The sequence below is a fragment of the Lynx canadensis genome, chromosome A2 (assembly GCF_007474595.2).
Source record: "Lynx canadensis isolate LIC74 chromosome A2, mLynCan4.pri.v2, whole genome shotgun sequence".
In the NCBI taxonomy this organism is placed as follows: domain Eukaryota; kingdom Metazoa; phylum Chordata; class Mammalia; order Carnivora; family Felidae; genus Lynx; species Lynx canadensis.
The window spans coordinates 51,322,743-51,342,737 of record NC_044304.2 but is presented as its reverse complement, the minus strand read 5'-3'; the positions used below and the strand labels follow the sequence as shown (position 1 = coordinate 51,342,737).

Sequence of the window (19,995 nt, the reverse complement as noted above, 5' to 3'; positions counted from 1 at the left end):
ATACCATCACAATACCAAAAAAAAAAAAAAAAAAAAAAAAAAAAAAATCTTAAATTAAGCACTGAACTGGGTGTAATACTTTGCTGAAGAAAATGCAATAAAAAATTACTTATGGTTTCTGCCTTCTAGAAAACCATAGCCCAAAACACGTATCGTTGCCAGAAATAAGCACAGAAAGGACTGTAAGATAACACAAACACTAAATCCAGTCTTAAATATACAATATATATTTTTTTAATGTTTATTTATTTTTGAGACAGAGACAGAGCATCAATGGGGGAGGGTCAGAGAGAGGGAGACACAGAATCTAAAACAGGCTCCAGGCTCTGAGCTGTCAGCACAGAGCCCGACACGGGGCTCGAACTCACGGACAGTGAGATCATGACCTGAGCCGAAGTCAGCCACTTAACCAACTGAGCCACCCAGGTGCCCCCTAAATATACAATTTTAAAACTCAACTGCATATTCTCATTAGTTCCTAAGCCATAAACCACTGGGTACCCAGTTTCCTAAAAAGGTATACACTGTTTATATACTGAAAATTCACCTAGAAACACCATTCCTAGTTTGAATTTCCAATTCAAAAGGTTTTTATTTCAACAGGAATAATCACCCAAGGGTCACTTTACTGAATGGCCAAATAGTGATGGTTTAAGATATGCAGAATTATGTCTCTATTAGCATTCCTTTGGTCCTGTTATACTCAGGGTTTTTAAAAACTGCTTATGGGGTGCCTGGGTGGCTCAGTTGGTTAAGCCTCTGACTCTTGACTTCGGCTCAGGTCATGATCTCACAGTTCGTGAGTTCAAGCCCCAGACTAGGCTCTTCGCTGACAGAGTAGAGCCTGCTTGGGATTCTCTCTCCACCCTGCTCTCTCCCCAAAAATATATAAACATTTAAAAACAGGATACAGAAGGCAAGTTTGTCAAAGCTACAGATCACAAAGAGCTAGATAATTAAAATGTTTAATGCCAAGTTAAGATTCAAAAGTCTCAATCCACTTCAACAATGGGCTGAAACAAGATGAAATTTTTATATAGGAGCTGTAAAGCCTTCCACTGCAGGTTAAAAATCAACTTATAGAAGTATGTAATTAGAAGACTTGAACTAAGGAGAGCCTGGGTGGCTCAGTCAGTTAAGCTTCCAACTTCAGCTCAGGTCATGATCACATGGTTTGAGAGTTGAGCCCCACGTCAGGCTCTGTGCTAACAGCCCAGAGCCTGGCGCCTGCTTCGGATTCTATGTCTTCCTCTCTCTCTACCCTTCTCCACTCATACTCTGTTTCTCTCTCTCTCAAAAATAAATAAGCATTAAAAAAAAAAAAAAAAAAGAAGACTTGAACTAAAACATTTCCTATAAAACAGAATTTGGAGCTTGAGTTTAAGAAGTTCAACATGAACCAGTTTTGTGACATTTTTCCTAAAAAGATGGGACACCAGTCTTAGGTTGGATTTATTAACATCATATTGTCTCAATCAAGGTAAGTAATAACCCTACTATGTTTTGCAATATATTGAGCTGTCCAAGATGAAGATCCAGGAAAGGTGGTATTGTCAGGATTCCCACCCTGGAAAGGAAAGGTTAAATATGACTTCTCTGTAACTTTCAGACTAATGTCTGATTCTCTGATACTTACCATGTAATGAATATAGAATGTACTCTGTAGCAGCTGTTCTTCAAAGCAGCCTGATCGAATCTTATTTCTTAGCACCCTCTCAACATACTTCTTTACCTGAGTATTGGTGCTATAGATGATGAAAAGTATTGCCATGTCGAAAATCTATTGTCAATGACAAAAGAGAAATAGTTTAATGTATCAGTACATCTATTACCATAAAATAGTAGCTCTCAACTTTTCCCCATGAAAACAGAAAATGGGTGATACTCATTTGTTCAACATACTCCATAGGAGTATCTACATTTCTTTTCCTCACAAAACCCACAAATATTTTTCAGAGAAATAACTGCCACAATTACTAACCACTGGTATCTTCTATGAAATCATTGGAATGTAAGTTGAAGTGATATTATTACAGAAATAACCTTGAATATCTTCACATTAAGGAACAATCACTAGCCAACCTCGGTATATGTTTCATTATTAGAAAAATACTTTCTCAAAATTTGGAGAGACTATAAATGCCTGTAAATATGAAAAAAATTAAATTCTTTTCTTAAATTTAAATTCTTGGGGCACATGGGTGGTTCAGCTGGTTAAGCATCCAACTTCGGCACAGGTCATGATCTCATGGTATGTAGGTTTGAGCCCTGCGTCGGGCTCTGTGCTGACAGCGCAGAGCCTGGAGCTTGCTTGCTTCAAATTCTGTGTCTCCCTCTCTCTCTGCCCCTCCCCAACTCATGCTCTGTCTCTCTCTCTCTCTCAAAAGTAAACATTAAAAAAAATTTATTTCAATTCTTAAATTTAAAAAATTAAAGTCAGAATATTATGCAGCCATTAAGAACAAGGTATATTTTTTGACAGATATTCATGACATTGTAAAGTTTTTTTTTTGTTTTTTTTTTTTTTAATTTTTTTTTTTCAACGTTTTTATTTATTTTTGGGACAGAGAGAGACAGAGCATGAATTGGGGAGGGGCAGAGAGAGAGGGAGACACAGAATCGGAAACAGGCTCCAGACTCTGAGCCATCAGCCCAGAGCCTGATGCGGGGCTCGAACTCACGGACCGCGAGATCGTGACCTGGCTGAAGTCGGACGCTCAACCGACTGCGCCACCCAGGCGCCCCTGTAAAGTTTTTAAAAAAGCAACCTGCAAGACAATAACCATAAAAGGATTTTTCTTTTTTTTTTTTTTTTAACTTTTTAAATATTTATTTTTGAGAGAGACAGAATGTGAGTTGGGGAGGGGCAGAGAGAGACAGAGACACAGAATCTGAAGATGGCTCCAGGATCCGAGCTGTCAGCACAGAGCCCAATGTGAGGTTCAAAGTCATACCTGCACTCACACACAAAAACACCTTGTATATAAATAGGAAATAATCTGTAAGAGTAATTATACAAGAAGAATGAACAGACAGTAAAGAGAAACTTTATTTACTTATTTTTTTCAGAAAGAGAATGAGCATGCAAACAAGCAGGGGTAGGGGGTAGGGAGAGAGTGAACACTAAGTAGGATCCATGCTGTCAGCACATAGCCTGACCAGGGGCTTGAACTCACAAACCATGAGATCGTGACCATACCTGAAATCGAGTCAGACACTTAACCAACTGAGCCAGCCAGGTGTCCCATGGAAACTTTATTTTTAACATTTTTAGATTCTCCCCAGTTTTTTTCCCCCAATTAGCCTGAATTAACTTTGTTTGAAATTAAAAAAAAAAGGGTTAAAGAGGCACCTGGCCCCTCTAATATCCTGAAAATTCACCTAGAAACACCATTCCTAACTTATAAAATTCCAATTCGAAAGGTTTTTATTTCAACAGGAATAATCACCCAAGGGTCACAACACTGAATGGCCAAATAGTGATGGTTCAAAAGATGCCTAATTATGTCTTTATTAGCATTCTTCTGGTCCTGTTATGCTCAGGGTTTTTAAAAACTGCTTATGAGACGCCAAACTGCTCTTTCTCTACTACGAAAACTGCCTGATAACCTCAGCCCTGATTTCAGCCAAAATTTAGAAAAGTAAGTAACTCATGGTCTTGGGGTTGTGAGTTCAAGCCTCACATTGGATGTAGAGATTACTTAAAAAAAAAAAAAAAATGGTTACAAAAGTCAAGCAGGCCAAAAAAAATCTCCTACAACTCAAGAGCAAAAGATCAATCAAAAGATGTACTGAGGATGTGGACAGACATTTTTTCAAGACACACTAATGGCCAACAGACACAAGAAAAGATGCTCAACATCACTACTCATCAGGCAAATGCAAATCAAAACCACAATGAAGTATCATCTCACACCTGTCAGAATGGCTATCACTAAAAAGACAGGAGATAACAAATGTTGGCAAGGATGCAGAGAAAGAGAACCTTTGTGTACTGCTGGTGGAATGTGAGTGGTACAGCCGTTGTGGAAAAACTATGGAGGTTCCTTAAAAAATTAAAAATAGAAGTATACAATCCAGAAATTCTACTTCTGGGTATTTATTCAAAACACCAAAAGTACTAGGGGCGCCTAGGTGGCTCAGTCAGTTAAGCATCTGACTTTGGTTCGGGTCATGATCTCATGGTTCATGAGTCGAGCTCATGATCTCATGGTTCAATCTCATGTCGGACTCAGAGCCTGGAGCCTGCTTTGGATTCTGTGTCTCCCTCTCTCTCTCTGCCCCTCCCCTGCTCACACTCTGCCTCTCTCTCTCTCCAAAATAAATAAACATAAAAAAAAAAAGCAAAAAACCAAAAGTACTAATTCGACAAGATATCTGCACTCCATGATCCCTGCACAAGACATGGAAGTAACCTAAGTGTCCACTGATGGATGAGTGGAAAAACAAAATGTGGTATGTACACATATGTACACACATAAACACACACTGGAATACTATTCAGCCATAAAATGAATGAAATCTTGCCATTTACAACAACATGGACAGAATTTTTTTTAAGTTGATTTATTTATTTTGAGCGGGGGAGGGACAGTGAGAGAGGGAGAGAGAGAATCCCAAGCAGGCTCTGCACTGACAGTGTGTAGCCTGACACAGGGCTCAGACTCACCAACGGTGAGATCATGACCAGAGCCAAGATCAAGAGGTGGACGCTTAAATGAATGAGCCACCCAGATGCCCCAATATGAACAGATCTTGAGGGCATTCTGCCAAGTGAAATAAGTCAGACAGCAAGACAAATACCTTATGATCTCATAAATAACAAAACACACAAAAAACCAAGTTCATTGACAGAACAGATTGGTGGTTGCCAGAAGCAGAAGGTGAGGCAAAATGGGTGAAGGGAAAGGGCAACAGAATGGCTCAGTCTGTAGAGTGCAACTCTTGATCTCTGGGCTATAAGTTTGAGCCCCACATCAGGTATAGAGATTACTTAAAAATAAAATCTTTTTTTTTAAGTTTATTCGTTTAATTTGAGAGAGCATGTGAGCTTATGTGCCAAAGTGTGTGCATGCTCTAGTGAGCATGGAAGGGACAGAGAGGAAGAGAAAGAATCCCAAACAGGCTCCACACTCAGCAGACAGCCCAATGCAGGGCTGCATCTCACGACTCCAGGATCACGACCTGAGCCAAAATCAAGAGTCAAATGCTTAACTGACTGAGCCCCCCAGGTGCCCCTAAAAATAAAATCTTTAAACAAAAATGGGTAAGGGGGATCAAAAGGTACAAATTTCCAGTTATAAAATAAATAAGTCATGGGGATATAATGTATAGCATGATGACTATAGTTAATAATACCCTATTGCATAGATATTGCTAAGAGAACAGATCTTAAGTATTCTCATAAGAAAAAAGTTTGTAACCATGCGGTGACAGATGTTAACGAGACTGTGGAGAGCATTTTACAATAAATACAAATGCTGAATCATTATATTGTATACCTAATACTAATGAAATATGTCAATTATATCTCAAAAAAAGACATTTTAATAAAGGTTAAGTGTTTTAATTAAAAAAAAAATTACTTGGAACATCCCTTCACTGAAAGCCCAATTCACTTAGACACCAAAATTGAGAATCATTATACTAGAATACAGCTATTAAAAATGACATAAAAACAATGCACAAGCATATAAAATGTTTATGACATAATGTCAAGAGAAAATCAGAATACAAAATTATATTTATATAATAATTATATATCTGTAAAAACAGGTATGCAGGTGGCCAAGGGTTATACAAAAATAAAAACAGTTGGGGCATCTTGGTGGCTCAGTTGGTTAAGTGTCTGACTTCAGCTCAGGTCATGATCTCCATAGTTTGTGGGTTTGAGCTCCACGTTGGGCTCTGCGCTGACAGTGTGGAGACTGCCAGGGATCCTCTCTCTCTCTGCCCCTCCCAACCTCAAACTAAATAAACTTAAAAAGAAGATAATCTTAAAGAAATAAAATAAAAACAGTTGTGTTGGGGTATTTTGATCCCACCTCCACAAAAAAAATATTGAGTTTCATTGTTTCATTTGGTATCATAAAGGTTTTTAAAAGTCAACAATTAGATAATCTAACAAAACCCCACAAAACCAGATTCCAACTAAAAGAAAAATCCTTAATGGGAACCAATTAGTGCATAAGAAACTTAATCACCTCGCTTCTTGACATAAGAAAAAAAATCCATAATTAAGACAGAGTCAGTACCCCTGTCTTGACAGTGAATGGATGGATTCACTCTGGTCAGGGTGACATGAGCAAAGGAAAGTAAAACACAAATGCCATTATCTTGACAATGCCATTTGGTAAAAGGAAGAGTAATCTGATAGATACAGGGACCTGACTCATGCCCCAGGTGAGTCCTGTCTTCACTTCATCTATGGGGACTTGGCTTCTTAGGACTGTAACTTGCCATGTATGTGTGAAATGTTAACATTTTCCCTTATGGATAGTTTAGGTTTATTTTATTGCCCAAATGAGTAGCAAAGACCATGTGGCAAATCATCCCCTCAGATTATCTTCCCCAGACAGCTAATGTTGATTAGAGTGGCTACAGAAGGCACAGAAGGGATGACTGGAGAGAGGGAGAGGAAAGAAGAAAACTAGCTAGGATAATTAATTTCAAGCCTGCAGTACTTAAAAGTCATAGTATGTGAATGTTACCTTGTGTTCAGACTCTGAGGCAGTGCTTTCAATTGCCTAGAAAAATAAGGGTCACAGAAAGATTATAACACATAAGTAGAACACATTTCACCTTCTTCAGCATGCCCTGTTCTCTTATTGGAGAACCAATCTGCCCATGTGGCAACCATCTTCTATCATGTCTACTTGACTGACTTTTAACACTTTTATTTCCACCTTTACTTACATATCTGTCACTGATTGCCACCTACTTTCTCCTTAATGTTCAAAGTCACCAAGATCTCACTTACCTTAATCCAGGCTTCCGATATGATTTTCTCATATCTAACAGCCGACTTTATTACATCAAAGAAGAGAGTAACACAGTCCTGACCGCTGTTTTCTTGATTTCCTGAAGAACTACAAGTAGCAAATGGGGGAAAAAAAATCATTCTTCCACTTACCAGAGACAGACATATAAGATCTAGATTCCTGTTATTAGCCATTTGCCTGTTTCAAGGCACAACTTCATGTTGTGGCTAATAACTTGTACTGCAGTCTAATAAATTTGTACTGCAGTCTACCTAGGATTGATTTGAAAAGCTAGAATAATACACCCAACCCACACATGTATACATGTACACACACATTACATGTACCATGTACACAGGATTTGAACCACTGTATGGTAGAGTACATGTCAACAATATTACTACCAGTATTTGTAGTTCCAAGTATTCAGATCTACTGTCCTGGCTTCAGGATAAATGTCAGAAAACTTTCCTTGACTGTGTGAGGAAAAGGGTGGGAGGTGTTGATGACATACCTTTGTCGTCCTTTATTTTTCAACTTGCTTTGTGAGGCATGAAACAATGATGGCAAAATAAAATGTTGCAGATCCAACTTCTCCCGCAGCTCAGAAATTACCTGTAGAAAATAATTATTAAGCTATGTGTTCTGCCCTTTCATAGTGGATAGGCACGGTCCATTCCTTCAATAGAACCCTAACAATCTCCTGAAAGACTAAGAAAAATTACTAAATCTTAGACAAGACATCTTGAAAAGGAGAGCTGATGACAATAGCTAATGCAAGGATAGTATGTCATGCCCTTCAAAACTATGCCATTCAGAATTCCTTTAGGTATTATACTGAAATAGCAAATACAACCTGTAGCAACTTATATGCAACAATAAATCTGACTATTTCCATTCTATCCCCTGAATATTATCTGGATTAATCAGCATTATCAATTAGTTTGGGGATAGAGAAGAGCAATTAAAAACTATTAGTTTAAATAATGTATCTTGATGCATCTTAATCTAGATAAGTCTCTTTCCTACTACTGAGTTTCACAAGGGCATTACTGCTATACTCTGTACTCTAAAGGATCTAGCACGCTGTTGGTGTTTGTTGAGAAATAAAAGCGTACCTCAAGTGCATCTGTGGCTGTTACAGAATGAAGAATGAACTTGATTATCACAGGTAAATCATCCAATGAGACAGATGACAGCTTACCAATCACCAACTGGCGGACCTACACATAAAAAGCAGGAAAACCTTAAATATTTTTTGTTAATACCTCAATAAAGAACGGACCTTTATGTAAAATTAGAAAACTTACTTCTCTCAGTTTTCTCACTTGTAATTTAGGAAGAAAAACACCTCATGTTATTTTTATCTTTTGCAAATTGCAAGCTTTCCATTGTTAATGCCACAGCTTCCTCAAAACCTGGTGATAAGGGGCACCTGGGTAGGTCAGTGGTTAAGCAGCCGACTCAATTTCAGCTCAGGTCATGATCTCATGGTTCATGAGATCCAGTTCTGCACGGTCTCTGTGTTGACAGCATGAAGCCTCCTTGGGATTGTCTCCTGTCCCTCCCCCACCCCTCCCCTGCTCGCTCTCTCTCTTTCAAAGTAAATAAACATTAAAAAAAATAAAATTAAAAAAAAAAAAAAGATTCTTTCTCTCTCCCCCACCCCCGCTCATATACAAAAGAAGAAAAGGAAGGAAGGAAGGAAGGAAGGAAGGAAGGAAGGAAGGAAGGAAGGAAGGAAGGAAGGAAGGAAGGAAGGAAGGAAGGAAGGAAGGAAGAAGAAGGAAGGAAAGAAAGAAAGAAAGAAAGAAAGAAAGAAAGAAAGAAAGAAGAAAGAAAGAAAGAAAGAGTGGATCAGTCGGTTAAGCATCCAACTTCGGCTCAGGTCATGATCGCACAGCTAGTGGGTTCAAGCCCTGTGTCAGGTTCTATGCTGACGGCTTGGAGCCTGCAGCTGCTTCGGATTCCTTGTCTCCAGCTCTCTCAGCCCCTCCCCACTCTCATTCTGTCTCTGTCTCTCTCTCAAAAAGAAATATTTAAAAATTAAGAATAAATAAAATAAAGTATAACTATTAAAAAAAAAACAGGTGATAAATGTAAGTGTTATCTTACAATTTAGAGCCTAAATTTTCCACTAGCTGGAGAAAGACACGTAAAAATGTTATTCCTATGGAGAGCAGTGCATAAATATTATGCAAAATAGAAGATATCCATTAAAACTTACTGCTTTAAAACAGAAAAGCGAATCCATCATACTATGGCAAATGAAATTCATCAAAAAGAGAAAAAAGAGATGAAATATCATTCAATATTGTTTCAAAATCAAATTTTCATGTATGACTGCTTCAAGGCAATGACTGACACTGGTTCTGGGAGGCAAGAAAGTGGGCTCTGTTTCTGTACAGCACAGTCCTTCCTACCTGAGACAGGAGCTTTGGGTCAAGTCGGAGGCTGGTAAGGACATCCAAGATAGGAACAGTGAGTGAAGTATTCTCCATCAAAAGGTCACTGTGAATGGTGGAAAAAGAGAAAATCTATGCAGCTTTTAACAGAGCTGGGCAGATAATTACTTAGAAAAATCACTCAGAGTATGGGAAGAGAAGATACACTTTGTTTCCACTGAATTTGTTTACAGTTTATTTCATTAAAAATTGTTTTGATTTTTAAAAAATACATGCTCATTACAGAAAATTCAAACAATAGAGTACAAACAAGAAGCTCTTCCTCACCATCTCTAGTACCCTGAGGTAACTACTACTGAGTTTGGCACATATCCTTCCTGAGAAAAGGAAAAAGAAAACCTACAACAGGAGTGTCTGGCTGGCTAGGTTGCTAGAGCACATGACTCTCAATCTCAGTAAGTTCAAACTCCACAATGGGCATGGAGCCTACTTAAAAAAATAATAAAGCAAAAAGAAGAAGAAGAAGAAGAAGAAGAAGAGGAGGAGGAAGAAGAAGAAGAAAAAGAAAACCTACACCAATTACAATGAAGTATGGCAAGTAGGATAGATATACATGCAGGGTGCTACAGGAGCAGAGTAGAGAACAGTGATGGATTCTAAGAAAAGGCTATGCAGAACGACAAGCTGGAATTAGGCAGGCCAAGTGGATGGTATAGTGCTATACCCAGAGGGAGCATACTGCCCAAAAACACAAAGGCAAGCAATCACTGGACATTTCTAGAGGTAGCTTTGCAGACATCTAAAGAAAAGGAAGTATTACAAATTGAATTTTTAAAAACTATTTCAAGGATAAGCAAGAAATTGCATTAAAACAGAAACCCTATTACATAGGGATAGTGTTCTCCCTTCCTTAATCACTGCCCTACCCATTACTATTTTTCACATAAATGATAGTAAGCAATGCTCTCAACACTGGGTCTGATGTGATGTACATCAGAATGAATCATTTAGGGACCAAAGAATATATGGATGTTTGATAAGCTCCACAAATGATTGGGACATGCAGTCACAAGTGAGGATTCCTTGGGTGGAAGATATGCTAACAAAACAAAGGGATTATGTTTATACGCCTAATCATAACCCAGACTTCATATTCACAACAGGTATACCACTTTAAAAAAAGTAGATGGGTCTAGTTTATGCATCAAATATATACTCATTATTACAAAAACAAGTCAAATCCCATACCTGTTCATGGAAGGTAGATGCCATCAATATGTTACCACTACTGTTTCATACTGCAGCAATAAGGCTGCCAGAGTGGGAACTTACTCACCTCAGTTCTTTCCCCACATCACCATGCTGGGAATCCCCTAGGATCTCAGGTAGGCTGGTAACAAAGTCATGCTGCAGGTACAGTGGAGCAATACTGATCAGCTGCATGACCTTGGTGGTGAGATCCTGCAGTGGAAGAGGCCATTAGAACTGTTGCACATTACCAAGAACAGAGAAAGACTTCCTCCTCATTAAATGTATAGCTGGAATTATCTTGTGTATCATATGACACCTATACATAAACTCAAAGCCTAAATGGAGAGGTAAATGACCCAGGAATTTTCACACATGGGATGGTACATTAAAAAAAAAGTACAGTGGATACTATATTATCTAATGGGTCTGTTATATACTTTACTTCATTTAATCTTCACAACTCTGGAGTCTGTGTGACAATTCCACCGCCCCCTTTTTTCACATTTTTTTTTTTTTAAGTAGGCTCCATGCCCAACGTGGGGTTTGAACTCATGATCCAGAGATCAAGAGTTGCACCCTTTACTGACTGAGCTAGCCAGGTATACCGATAGTTCCCATTTTTAAAATGTGAGGATATGTGCTGCTCAAAGATACACAAAAAGTGACAGACCCAAAATTCCAGCCCACAGGAGATTTTAAAACTCATGTTCTTCCAAATAAAGATTTAGCCTTAGAATGTCTGACAAAAATTAATAGAATGAATTAATGAATTCTGAAAAGAAATAGGCCTTAACCCTAGGCTCAAAAAAGATCCAATTTTACCAAGGTGCTTAATAACAATTCACATTAATTGCAAAAACTTTCTAAAACTTTCCTCATATGCAATCAAATTAAATATTTGCAGTGTGGTAGGCTGGTGTGGGATCTCATACCTTGTGAGAAATAAAACATAGTAATCTCTCAACTTTGGACAGCTACTTAACTTCTTTTCAATTCTTTCAATTTATTTAATAGATGATATCTACTCATCATAATTAGAAAAAAAACTTTTGGAGAAATTTAAAAGGTGAAATATCCATGATTCTCAAATTATGACAGGAGAAAAAAGCTAACAAATAAACAGAAAAATGTGAGTTTTCAGTTAAGAAAAAAAACCCCTGCAATTCCAAAAGTTTGGTTAACTTTGGAAAACAGACTCTCTAAATCTAAGAGACAGAACAAGTCCCAAAGCCTACCTTGCCATCCACAATTTTGTCAAGCCATTTCAGCTGACTGATGATGAGTCTGGGCATGTTAAGTCCATCACTGTTCACACTGAAATGTTAGGATAATAAGACAGAAACTGAGCCTTTCTGACTTACACAACAGCAAGCCTTAATACTGCACAAAACATTTCAGACACTGAATGAACACTTACTGAACATTTACACATTACAAGCTGTGTTAGACATACATATGATACAAGAAAATCATGAGACGTATATGTTGAGAAAGATCCAAGAAGATGCACTAAACTGTTAACAGTAGCTGCATCTGGGGAGCATTTAAAGAAAGGTTAAGAAAGGTCTGTAGAGTGGGGCACCTAGGTGGCTCAGTTGGTTGGACGACCGACTTCAGCTCAGGTCATGATCTCACAGTCTGTGAGTTCAAGCCCCACATCAAGCTCTTGCTGACAGCTCAGAGCCTAGAGCCGGCTTCGGATTCTGTGTGTCCCTCTCTCTCTGCCCCTCCCCCACTCACACTCTGTCTCTCTCTTTCAAAAAGAAAAAGAAAAAAAGAAAAAAATTTTTTAAAAAGTTAAAAAAACTTAAAAAAAAAAAGGTCTGTAGAGTATTTCTTAATAATAACATAAACAAAAAAAATCAAGGCGATAATTTGAATAAACTGAGTAAGAAGAATATTTTTATTTATTTACTTATTTATATTTATTTTTTAATGCTCCCTCATTTTTGAGAGAGAAACACAGGGGAGGGGTAGAGAGAGAAAGAGACAGAGGATCCAAAGTGGACTCCAAGCTCAGAGCAGAGAGCCAGATTTGAGGCTCGAACTCACAAACCATGAGATAATGACTTGAGCTGAAGTCGGGTGCTTAACCGACAGAGACAGCCATACGCCCCTATTTATTTATTTTGAGGCGGGGGGGGGGGTTGTGGCAGAGAGAGAGGAGGACAGAGAACCTCAAGCAGGTTCTCTGCTGTCAGCACTGTCAGTGCAGAGTCAGATGGGTGCCAATTCCACAAACTGTGAGATCATGACCTTAGCTGAAATCAACAGTTGGACACCTAATCGATTGAGCCACACAGCCCCAAGAATATTTTTAAAAGGTAGAATATTAAATACATCACTATGATAAGTACCAATAAAAGCAAGCACTGTGCTTTGGAAACACAGAAGGTCAAATTAGATTATGTAAAAGTACTGAAAATCATTTATAGATGAAGAAATTCTGGCTCACTTATTATTATTTCCCCCAAAATGACAGTCTCTGCCTTCCTCAATCTCCTATGTCTACAGTTTTGGACAACCTTCCATTCCTTTCCTTGACAGTGTTCTCAATGTTTGTTTAGTGCAGTCAAATGTAACTGCTGAAAAAGACATAAAGCAACTAGTGTGACCCATTCAGGCAAAGCACAAATTTGTAAAGAACTATCTGTAAGTTTACTATTATTATTATTATTATTATTATTATTATTATTATTACTATTATCATTGTTATATACAAGGCCTAGAAAAAACACATATTAGGGGTGCTTGGGTAGCTCAGTTGGTTAAGTGTCCAACTCTTGAATTTGGTTCAGGTCATGATCTCACAGTATGTGGGTTCAGGCCCCATGTCAGGCTCCACGCTATCAGCTTGGGATTCTGTCTCCCTCTCTCTCTGCCTGTACCCTGCTTGCTCCCTCTGTCTCACTCTCTCTCTGAAAATAAACAAACTTCAAGAAAAAAAAAGAAAAAACACACATTAAAAACGAGAAAGTAGGGGCGCCTGGGTAACTCAGTCGGTTAAGCATCCGACTTTGGCTCAGGTCATGATCTCATGGTTCGTGGGTTCAAGCCCCGCATTGGGCTCTGTATGACAGCTCAGAGCCTGGAGCCTGCTTTGTCTCCCTCTCTCTCGGCCCCTCCCCTGCTCATGCTCTCTCAAAAATAAATAAACATTAAAAAAAATTTTTTTTAATTAAAGAAAAAAAGAGTATGCAAAATCTAAGGAAGGTTTTTTTTTTTAATTTTTTTTTTCAACGTTTTTATTTATTTTTGGGACAGAGAGAGACAGAGCATGAATGGGGGAGGGGCAGAGAGAGAGGGAGACACAGAATCGGAAGCAGGCTCCAGGCTCTGAGCCATCAGCCCAGAGCCTGACGCGGGGCTCGAACTCACGGACCGCGAGATCGTGACCTGGCTGAAGTCGGACGCTTAACCGACTGCGCCACCCAGGCGCCCCTAAGGAAGGTTTTGATACACACAACCTAATACCCTTCAGAATGACTTCAACCAGTTTATTATGTTCATTAGTAATGTACAAGCATGACTGTTCATTACACTGAATAACAAAGATTCTTTGAGAGTGGAAAAAAATGTATTTGTTTTAAATTTGTATTTTTGATTATTAATGAAACTGAGCATTAATTTGTTTTCAGTGTTTATTTTTGACAGAGAGAGAGACAGAGCATGAAAGGGGGAGAGTGAGGGAGGGGCAGAGAGCAAGGAAGACAGAATCTGAAGCTGGCTCCAGGATTTGAGCTGTCAGCACAGAGCCCCATGCGGGGCTCAAACTTGCAAACCACAAGATCATGACCTGAGCTCAAGTCGGACACTTAACTGACTGAGCCACCCAGGCACATCCCCCACTTTTTATTTTTTTTAAATGTGAAACTGAGTATTTAAAAAAACGTTTGACACTCTTGTATTTCTTTGTGAATTATCTATTTGTGACCTTTTTCTACTTTTCTATTAGGTTGTTAATTAAAAAAAAAAAAAAGTCACACACATACACCATAAAATTGAAAAGGTAAAGAATGATATTCATGGAACATCTGACACCAAGCAATTGGCTCCCCTCCTTGGAGACAACTACTACCAGTTTATGGTATATCCTTCTAGGAACACGCAGTCATATAAACAGATTAAATTTTTTTTCAAAATACACCTCAGTAAAATCTTAGTAGTCACTTAAGAATCTGGTGTCACGATCAATATGACTTTTAGAGAAACCAATGTTTCACAGTAATCTTTTCAGAGAGAAACTTAAATACACAAAAGTAATTTAAGCATTCCAGAGTAATTCCACTTACTTTTCAAAAAGAAATTCTGGCAACTTTTCAAATAAGGTTTTGATAATGGCAGGCTGAAAAAGAAGACATAAGGAGTTAGGAGATGGTCTTGAAATATACAATAGAAATATATAATTAGCCATAATGTGCTCCAACAAGAGCTCTGGGAGGAACAACTCTAGTATAATTAAAATCTCATTTTAAGAATGGCCACTTGAATGCTGGCTATATCTCGAATATAAGTTGTTGAAATACAAAGACTTGTCAATGTATCTTTAAAAAAATTGCAAAATGATTTATGCAGTATTAAAATAATCAGATAATAATATTATTAAATATGATGACAACTGTTAGTTCATGAAATGCAGACTTAAAAAATTATCCAACAGTTTGCAAAAAGAGAAGATTTCACTCCAGAGGAACAAGAGGGCTCTTAAATTTAATCTAACTAAATTATACTGAAGATTTCCAAAGAGAAGGATGGGATATGAGTGTGGGAAGATTAGCAGTGGGAAAGAAAAAAAGAGAAAAAAATGGAGGACAGGGTAAACCAAGAATTTCCACTGTATATGTTTTTATAATGTGAAACATTTAAAACATGTCAAAGCATCATCCACTCAACATACTAAAAGAGAGGAGGAGGAAAAGGGTAAATCAAGTTAATAAGCAAATAAAAACCTATATAGGAGACGATACAGATGTGAATATGGCAGAGATATATAAGGTACACAGACACACAAAAGGAAGCTTTACAAATCAAGAATCAGAGGCTGAGGGAATATAGAATATTTTAAAGAAATGTACTGAGCTAATTAAATTAGCTCAGTCCAAAGCTGCAGATATTGGCTTACCAGATATATTTCTGCAACAGGGCTATGGTAAACTACTGCAAACCCAAACTCTCCGATTAACCCTACCTGACCCTTTATGCCATTTATACTTGGGCATACACCACAAATCACATCCATCTATTGTTCACAGAAAATGTGGCACAGTCTCACCTGTAATATGTCAATTCCCAGAAGCAATTTAATGAGGCTCTTAGAGTAAGATGCGCCCATGCTGTTAAAAAAAAAAGACATTCGTTTTCTGTTCTGTTTTCCCTGTTTTAATATTTTTACCATCTTTTCTTCATAAAATTGGTTAAATATACAATATTTAAAAAGAAACTATCCTCTTATACCAGAAATACAGAACATGAGAAGATGGCTCTTAAACCAGGCTCTTAGTTAAAATTCTATCAACACAGATGAGACACACTCCAGAAAACACCCTGGTTCTTAGTCTCATAAACATAAATTAATAATTTAAAGGTTAGGTTAAAACTGAAGGAAAAAAAGAGTTGCTTTTTCTTCTTCTTCTTCTTCTTTTTTTTTTTTTTTTTGAGAGAAACAGGAAGAGGGGCAGACTGAAAGAAAGCATCTCAAGCAGGCTTTATGTTCAGCATGGAGCCCAACGCAGGGCTTGATCCCATGACCCTGGAACTATGACCTAAGCCAAAACCACGTGGGACACTCAACCAATGAGCCACCCAGGTGCCCCAAGAAAAAAGGGTTATAAAAATAAAGTGAAATTACAAAAAAAATGCATTCTCCCCTCATCCCCAACCCGCAATTTGGTTAGTGTTAACAGCTTAAACTATAGCAAGATTTTATGCCTCCACTCCATACCTGGCTTCCTCATCCTGCAGACGTTCACAAGACAAAAGGCAGTTCCTGAAACTGTCTTGGTCCTCGATGTAGGATTCCAGGCCACTAACAAATTCTTCTATTATCTTAATGACATTGAAAAAAAAAAAAAGGTTAAGAGTTAAGATTTTTAGTTTAACATTTGCTGTAGATTAACTAAAAATCATTCTAGCCCATTCAACTTTATGCCTGCATCTTTATTTTTTTTTAATTTTTTAACGTTTATTCTTGACACAGAGAGAGAGAGTGTGTGAGCAGGGGAGGGTCAGAGACAGAGGGAGACAGAATCTGAAGCAGGCTTCAGGCTCTGAGCTCCCAGCACAGAGCCCGATGTGGGGCTCAAACTCACTAACCGTTGAGATCAAGACCCAAGCCCAAGTCGGACACTTAACTGACTGAGCCACCCAGGCACCCCTATGCCTGCATCTTTAAATCCCCAATTCCAGAGTAGTGCTGGAAAAAGCAAAAGTACCAGGAAGAAACACATACTTGGGGATAAGAAGGATGTTTCCTCAGAGTCTGAAAGAGCTTCTTTTGGAAAACAATTTGATCCACAGCTATGAGGAAAAAAACAGATGGTCACCAGAATCTTTAATATCTCTCGATATACTTTTATTTTCCTAAAGACCTATGTTTCCTGCCTGATGAAGCCAATAAAGATATTTTCAACCTAATTTCAGAGCTAAATTTTCTAAACCCATTGTAAAACAGATTTAGCTCTGATAGAGGATAGCTATTAAGTGTACCAAAAAAGATATGCCATAATCTTAGCAGAATAAAGTAATCTATGCCCTAAAAGCAGGGCTTTACATGGCTTTATAAATTTTCGTCTGAAATTATTCTGACACAGATCTAATTACTCTCCTGAGTATTAATTTATTTTTCCACAATAAAACACAAAGTAATACAAGTATATAATTTTTTCTAAAAAAAATTAGAATTACTTTACTTAACATGCATTAATCAGAACCAAAAACTGTAACAATATTCTCTAAAAAGCAATTTCAACGTTAATTTTGTCTCAAGAAAGACAATACTTCTATTTTTAATCTTCATTGCCTCTATTTCGAAAATCCATGATTCAGTGCTGAGCCCTGCACCAAACCCAGAGAAAAGATTTAAATTAAAATATTACTTAGTTGATTCTGACTCTCTCCTGTTTTAAGAATAACTCCTGATGTTTTAAGAAGCTTTATAAAAACATTGTCGTTTTCTTCCACTTCATTGTGAATATGAGACTTCTTTGTCTTCTTGGAAAGTGGTTGCTTGCTGGCTTCTGAAAACAAACAAAATTTTCAAGAATGTGACAAATAGTAAAGATTAAAAAATGTAAACTTTAGAATAACCCTAAGAGGAAAGTTGATGGGTTCTTGAAGAATTATATTGAAATTGATGCTACAGTAAAATTTTATCTCTAACAATGGTCAGACATAGTGGCGTACAAATAAAACAATTAATAAATAGAATTATTTTTATCTATTGCATTTTGATTTGGAGAATTCGAAACATGCCACTTCTAATAAAAATAACCATGGAACTGTTTAATCACCCAAATTCTAAAGCAGTCAGGGTGCCTCAAACTGTTGTTTGCAAACCACTGCACTGGAATCACTAAGAAGCATATTAAAATCACATTCTTGGGGCAGCTGGATGGCTCAGTCAGTTAAGCATCTGACTCTTGGTTTCAGCTCAGGTCATGGTCTCACGATTAGCAGGATTGAGCCCCATTGGGTTCTGTGCTGTCAGTGCAGAGCCTAGCTTGGATTCTTTCTCTTTCTCTCTCTCTCTCTCTCTGCCCTCCCCTGCATGTGCATGCTCTCTCTCTCTCAAATAAACTTAAAGGGGCGCCTGGATGGCTCAGTCAGTTGAGCGTCTGACTTCAGCTTAGGTCATGATCTTGCAGTTTGTGAGTTCCAGCCCTGCATTGGGTTCTGCACTGACAGCTCAAAGCCTGGAGCCTATTTCAGATTCGATATCTCCCTCTCTGTCTGTCCCTCCCCTTCTTGTGCTCTGTCTCTCAAAAGTAAATAAACATTAAAAAAAAAAAGTGCATTCTTAGGTCACATCCCATAGTTACTCAATTAAAATCTCAGGTACGGGTCCTGGGTGTGTGAATTTTAAAAAGTTCTCCGGGAGGTAATAATCTTGATGCACGCAACTTGATGCAGGGGTAGAAAGAATCAGGCAGGTTCTCCTGCATCAAGCCTTTGAGTACAAAGCCCAGAGTGGTTTTATCCCAAGGTTTTCAACCCAAGAGAAGTAATAAAACATAATAAATGGGGCACCTGGGCGGCTCAGTCAGTTAAGTGTCTGACTCTTGATTTTAGCTCAGGCCATCTCATGGTTCAAGAGTTCAACCCCGCATCAGGCTCTGTGCTGATACTGCGGAGCTTGCTTGGGATTCTCTTCCTCTCTCTCTTTGCCCCTCTCCTGCTCGAGTTCTCTCCCTTTCTCTCTCTCAAAACAAACAAATAAATTTAAATAATGATAAACAAAACAGATACTTGAAATTAAGTATGATTATTTATTCTTCTCCTTTAATGATGTAACAACTACTTTAACAGAGTAGATGAGTATAATAAATGAAAAGACAATCAACCTCTTTTCATGAGAACTCTTAGGGCCTCTGTCCACCACATTCTCATATGGACAGAATTTACACTGTTTCTTCACCCTTAATGTGTTTGCTTTGATATGATGCCTTTCCTTCATACATCAGTCTATCTGTATTGTAATTTTTTTTAAGATTTTACTTTTAAGCAGTCTCTACTACACCCAATGGAGGAGAGGGGGTCAAACTCATAACCCCGAGACCAAGAGTTACACACTCTATTGACTGAGCAAGGCAGATGCCCCCATAATTTCTTTTAAGGGAGGAAAGGGGACCATAAGTTTAAAGGATACAGACTATGTTGTACCTTTTTCTCACCATCTAGATGATGTAAGTAGATGAGCTCTATAATACTCATTCCTCTTAGGGATGTGGAGACAGAAGCTCAGAGACAGTGGGCATGCCCAAAGTCATACATGGAATCAGAGGCAGAAACTCAATCCCCAATCTCCTGATACCAGATTCTGTGTGTTCTAACCATTAAGTCGTGATGATTCCCAGCTTGAAAGGAGGAACTTTCTCTGTAAGTGCCTCACACATTTGTTATAGGAAATAAAACAACAAATAACTAGATACTTACTGGAAGCCTCTTCTGTCAGGCTTTCTTTATCCTCCAATTTTGACGGCCTTCTCTTGGGAACCATTTTGACGGAAGTCTTCTGCAATTAAATTACTTTTGAGAGCAAAGTCAGAGGGTAGAAGTTACCCTCTAGAAGCCAGATAAATCCTGAAAAAGCTCAAAGAAAACTACTCTATCAAAAGCCAAAGAACTTCTACACTTCTATACCA

General features: G+C 38.0%; 1 protein-coding gene across 2 annotated transcripts in view; it reads right to left on the bottom strand.

Moving 5' to 3' along the window:
* Window positions 1–19,995, bottom strand: part of FANCD2 (FA complementation group D2) — a 63,119-nt gene that overhangs the window by 41,011 nt on the left and 2,113 nt on the right. For both annotated transcript variants that reach the window (XM_030307378.2, XM_030307380.2), the window contains exons 2-15: window positions 19,787–19,865; window positions 17,731–17,871; window positions 17,085–17,152; window positions 16,578–16,681; window positions 15,909–15,969; window positions 14,929–14,981; window positions 11,872–11,950; window positions 10,722–10,846; window positions 9,404–9,491; window positions 8,099–8,203; window positions 7,495–7,595; window positions 6,980–7,088; window positions 6,711–6,746; window positions 1,637–1,780 (exon numbers count right to left, since the gene is read on the bottom strand). In XM_030307378.2, the coding sequence (XP_030163238.1) occupies window positions 1,637–1,780; window positions 6,711–6,746; window positions 6,980–7,088; window positions 7,495–7,595; window positions 8,099–8,203; window positions 9,404–9,491; window positions 10,722–10,846; window positions 11,872–11,950; window positions 14,929–14,981; window positions 15,909–15,969; window positions 16,578–16,681; window positions 17,085–17,152; window positions 17,731–17,871; window positions 19,787–19,850 (1,278 nt within the window). In that variant the 5' untranslated portion in view covers window positions 19,851–19,865. The remainder of the gene's footprint in view (window positions 1–1,636; window positions 1,781–6,710; window positions 6,747–6,979; window positions 7,089–7,494; window positions 7,596–8,098; window positions 8,204–9,403; window positions 9,492–10,721; window positions 10,847–11,871; window positions 11,951–14,928; window positions 14,982–15,908; window positions 15,970–16,577; window positions 16,682–17,084; window positions 17,153–17,730; window positions 17,872–19,786; window positions 19,866–19,995) is intronic.